Here is a 4,981-nt window from a genome sequence, read left to right on the forward strand (position 1 = left end):
TTCCTTTTCCAGCATCGATGTTGTAATTTAATTAAAAAACATTTAGTTAAATAAACTTAAACATTCATTTAGTTGTTCAAGCGTAAAATGAGATGAAAGACTATAAGGGCTAGTGCCGTCAGGATCAGCCGCCAAGCGCAGAAACTCCATCGAAAATACTGGGGTAAAATAAACAGTCATATTTTAAAGACATTGCGGGGGCAATGGAATTTAATGCAGTACTTCATGTCCGGTTTGAGACCCATTTTATATCAGCAGTAAAGATCATTGATTTTTAAAGAAAACAGACCTTAAACATAGCAATTTATATACTGGAAAAACAGTTCACTGGAAGTGCTAAGGCTGAAGTTAAAAGTCCATGTGCATATAGCCCATTGACCGTCAATAAGGTGAATTGATTTAAAGCATTATCTTTAGTGTGTACATCACATGCACGTGTAACCGGCTACAGTAAATCATGTAGGTTTTCAAGACTTTGATTAAACCTTTTTACATATTTTTTTTTGTTCATGCTAAGTGACATACTGTGCCAACTCGAATGTTGTCAAAACAACTGTAAATATCAGAAATACCCATTATAACCTTTCCGTTTTAACAATATGCTTTTATTTTGGGGAAATACATGAACACTTGTGTTTAGTAATACTTTAATTACATATTAAAAGGGTCCTTTTTTGCTCATGTTAAAGGGTTTATTCCATTTTTCGTTTTTTTCTAGAACATAATTTCATGCTTGGTGGTTTGAAAAATGCATTATGTTCTGCATAATTTGCATTAAAATACCTTTCATTTGATTGTTTTATAGGCGAGATTAGGGCAGATTTACTAACATCCGTAAAGCCCTATAAAAAAACCTAAAGTATCTTCTTTTGGAGTGGACTTTGAAATTTGTAAATGTTTAGATCTTTTTTAATTCTCAAACATACACTGCACACTGACTAACACATTCAAAAAAGGAAAAAGCATAATAAAAGCCCTTTAATGTAAGAGAACATTTCTTGTTTGCATGTGATGATGCAACAGTTTCCTAAAAAATGAGTTTCTCTCGTCAGAGTATGTGCAGAGAGCTCCATACAACAAACACTATACGGTGTCACAGCTGGAGGCGGGTGGAGGAATGATCCTGCTTGACTTCAATGAAGAACAGGTAAACTTGTATTCAACACACTCCTTACACAGATTCTGCTGCGTGTGCATGTTTTGATGTGTGTGTGTGTGTGTTTTCTGCATGGTCAGTGTAAAGCAGCCTATCAGAGCTTGCTGATTGCCGACCAGCACTGTCGGACCAGGAAGTACCTGCTGTGTGTGGCAGGTGGAGTCCCATGTGTGTCTCAAATGTGGGTGAGGGACTGCTGCCAAGAGAAGAAGCTGCTCAACTACAGAAACTACCTGCTTCCTGCTGGCCTGGGGCCTGAGGGACGCATCGTGGAGTGGTGAGAGCTGCTCTTGTTTGGATACAACTCCTAAACTTTTTTTTAATTTATTCAATTTTTAGGACTTACTCTCTCTCTCTCTGCATCAGAGTCTAATATAAGACTAAAAAACTAATATAACAGTTTTCACTGAATTGCATTACCAGACATTTTACAGTTTTTTTTGTTTGGAATGAAAACTATGTTATTATACATTTATGTATACAATTTTAAAGATTATTTTTATTAGCCCCTCTAAGAATTTTTTTTTTTCGATTTGACAGAACAAACCACTGTTGTCCAATGACTTTCAAAATTAACCTAGCTTGCCTAGTTAACCTAATGAAGTATTTTAATTAAGCCTCTGAAAGCTAAATAATAGTGTCTTGCAAAATTTAAGCTAGTAAAATATTATGTACTGCCATCATGGCAAAGACAAAAGTAATTAGTTATTAAAAATTAGGATATAAGGAGAAATATTTCAAAAAGAATTTAAGTTCCACAGGAGTGCAGTATCTATATTAGAGTTGTGACGAGGCGCCTACTCCATGAGACGAGACTGGATTCTTGAGAATGAGACGAGATTTTTGCACTATTTTAAAGAAATACTTTGTGATGAAACATATGAATGGAATAGTCTTAGAATTCAAATATTTTACTAATATATATATATATATATATATATATATATATATATATATATATATATATATATATATATATGTATATATATATTTATAAAAAAAATCACAACATGCAAAACAATTTAGGCATTTTTTAAAATCAATTTTTAATGAATTTACTTCCATTTTTTTATGTATGCAATTTCCATAATTATTCCCATAATTGTATGTATGCAATAGTTTTATATTAGTTTATATTGAATTCTATGTAATGAACATGGAAACGCTGAAAGATAATTGTTAATAAATACATTGAAAATAGCAAACTCTGCTGACTAGCTTTTCCCCTATAGAATACAGTGTATTTACATTGCAGATCTTGATGGTCAGTTCGGATTTTGTGACAGTATCCGATTTTTATATATTTGTTTTGATGAACTGACCTCATCTTTAAAGGTGACTCGTATCCGATTGACTGCGTTTACACAGCACATGGCAAAAGGTGCAATGACCAGGGAGAAAAAAAAGAGAGCGGGTGCTGACTGACAGCTGATAATAAAAGAGCGCTCTTTTCTCCATTCCTGTATTTATTCTGTTTGCTCGTTTAATTTTTTTATTTTCTTTTAGACAAGTTGATTTACTATTGTTAATGGTAGAAAAGTTATCATTTGGCCATCTTCTTTTAATCTAGGCCTTTTTTAACCAGTAGGCATCTTAATGTAATGTCCATGGTGTGATTTGTGCACGTGACGTGTGCAACAGTATTATTTTATATTGCTTACGTGGCGGATGTTGCGCTTTCGTAAACATGCTAAAATACTTGTGCTACATGACAATATGAAAAGTTGTTTTAATCCCTGTGTAGAATTTGGTCACTTGAACCATGAAAAGAAAACGTCCGGCTTTACCGTACAGTATAAACATGTTTGGTAATGATGACATGTTCAATGAAGGCAGGTAGTAATAAATATTGGACCCAGGGAATGCCATAATATTGCAGCCCAAACCATCAATGATCCACCCCAATGCTTCACTCTGGGCATGCAACAGTCTAGGTTGCACTTTTATTTGGGGAGCCTCTACACCAGTGGTCACCAAACTTGTTCCTGGAGGGCCGGTGTCCTGCACATTTTAGCTCCAATCCTAATCAAACACACCTGAATTAGCTAATCAAGGTCTTACTTGGTATACTTGAAACATCCAGGCTGGTGTGTTGAGGCAAGTTGGAGCTAAATCCTGCAGGGACACCGGCCCTCCAGGACCGAGATTAGTGACCCCTGCTCTACACCATTACTCTTCCAGATGTGGGAAAGACAGTTAAGGTAGACTCATCAGAGACCAATACATCTTTCACATTGTCCACAGGCCAAGATTTTCACTGCTGGTACCACTGAAACCACCATTTAGTATTGGCACGAGTGACCAAAAGTTGGGCTATAGAAGCCTGACCCTGTATATTTTCCCTGTGGAGCTTCCGACCAACAGTTTTGGTGGAAACAGGAGAGTTGAGCTGCACATTTAGTTCTGCAGTGAGTTTGGCAGCTTTTTTTTTGATACAATCTGGGTCAGTACGTGAACATCCCTTTCAGACAGCTTCCTCTTGCGTCCACAGTTACTTATGTTGGATGTGGTACTTTTGATAAATCACAATAACTTGTTGTCTTGGTCACAGATGCATTAGAGCAGGGGTCACCAATCTCGGTCCTGGAGGGCCGGTGTCCCTGCAGGGTTTAGCTCCAACTTGCCTCAACACACCTGCCTGGATGTTTCAAGTATACCTAGCAAGACCTTGATTAGCTTGATCAGGTGTGTTTGATTAGGGTTGGAGCTAAAATGTGCAGGACACCGGCCCTCCAGGAACAAGTTTGGTGACCACTGCATTAGAGTGACGCACGCCAACAATTTGTCATCCATTTGAACTCTAATGTCACACAATGCTGTGTGCATTGCAATATTTTAAGCAAAACTGCTATTGCTCTGCTAATTAAACCTTCACACTGCTTTTACTGGTGAAATGTGAAATCAATGCTCAAATTCAACCATGAAACAAGCAACACTAAAATTGACCAGTGTTTGTTTCAATGTCCAAACCTTATGTAATCCTTAACATTTAAAAAAGACAAAATAGTGAGGAAGAACAATAGTATTTACAGTAACAGTTGTCTCATATTTTAGTGTTTGGGGGAAGAGTTAGTCTGTAACTTTAAGCAATTTTTGGAAAAACTAAAAGATATGAAATTTCTTATGCACATGTTTTTTTCCACTATGTGTGGAAAATAATTAATTTTAGGTTGATTTATTAATCAATGTTTTGCTCCACTTGTTCTGCTATTTTTGCTGCCTCTGTGAAAAAAAATGCTTAAATTGTCTTGGAATAAATGTTGTTTTTCTGATGTTCTCTTTCCTCAGGCATCCTCGCTCGAATCCCTTCAAAGCTCTGAAGGTGATGCTGATAGCAGAAGATCGGGTGGATTTGTGGACATCTTTGCTTTCAATGGGTGGTGCAGAAAAAGTGTATCGCCAAGAAAGTCAAAACATTTCTGGTATGTAACAGGAAACCTTAGTTAATTTGACAAAATCAATAGAGCTTTAATTAAACAGTTTGTTAATTTCTGAAATAATTTACTCAGCCGCTACTTCATCAAACCTGTTTGAGTTTCTTCTGTAGAACACAAAACACACACACAGATTGTTGCTAACAGAGTCATTGATGTGGGACTATAAAAGTCAATGGTTACCCGTTTCTAACATTCTTCCAAATATCTTTTTTTTTTTGTTCAACAGATTAAACAAACTTAAATAGGTTTCAAACAAGTGGAGGTGATAGCTGTTTTTATTTTTTCAGATGACTTGGACCGTTAAAGGGATTGTTACCCTAAAAATTTATTTTCTTCTGCTAAATGCAAAACATTATATTTTGAAAAAAAAAAAAAACACTGACCTCCA

General features: G+C 36.0%; 1 protein-coding gene across 20 annotated transcripts in view; it reads left to right on the plus strand.

Annotated features, from left to right (window-relative positions):
• tp53bp1 (tumor protein p53 binding protein, 1) overlaps positions 1 to 4,981 on the plus strand; it is a 47,645-nt gene that overhangs the window by 42,193 nt on the left and 471 nt on the right. For all 20 annotated transcript variants that reach the window (XM_087259498.1, XM_087259503.1, XM_087259508.1 and 17 more), the window contains 3 exons: positions 1,053 to 1,147; positions 1,237 to 1,433; positions 4,445 to 4,578. In XM_087259498.1, coding sequence (XP_087115624.1) covers positions 1,053 to 1,147; positions 1,237 to 1,433; positions 4,445 to 4,578 — 426 coding nt within the window. The remainder of the gene's footprint in view (positions 1 to 1,052; positions 1,148 to 1,236; positions 1,434 to 4,444; positions 4,579 to 4,981) is intronic.

Source organism: Danio rerio, chromosome 7 (genome assembly GCF_052040795.2).
Source record: "Danio rerio strain M-AB ecotype USA chromosome 7, GRCz13ab, whole genome shotgun sequence".
Lineage (NCBI taxonomy): Eukaryota > Metazoa > Chordata > Actinopteri > Cypriniformes > Danionidae > Danio > Danio rerio.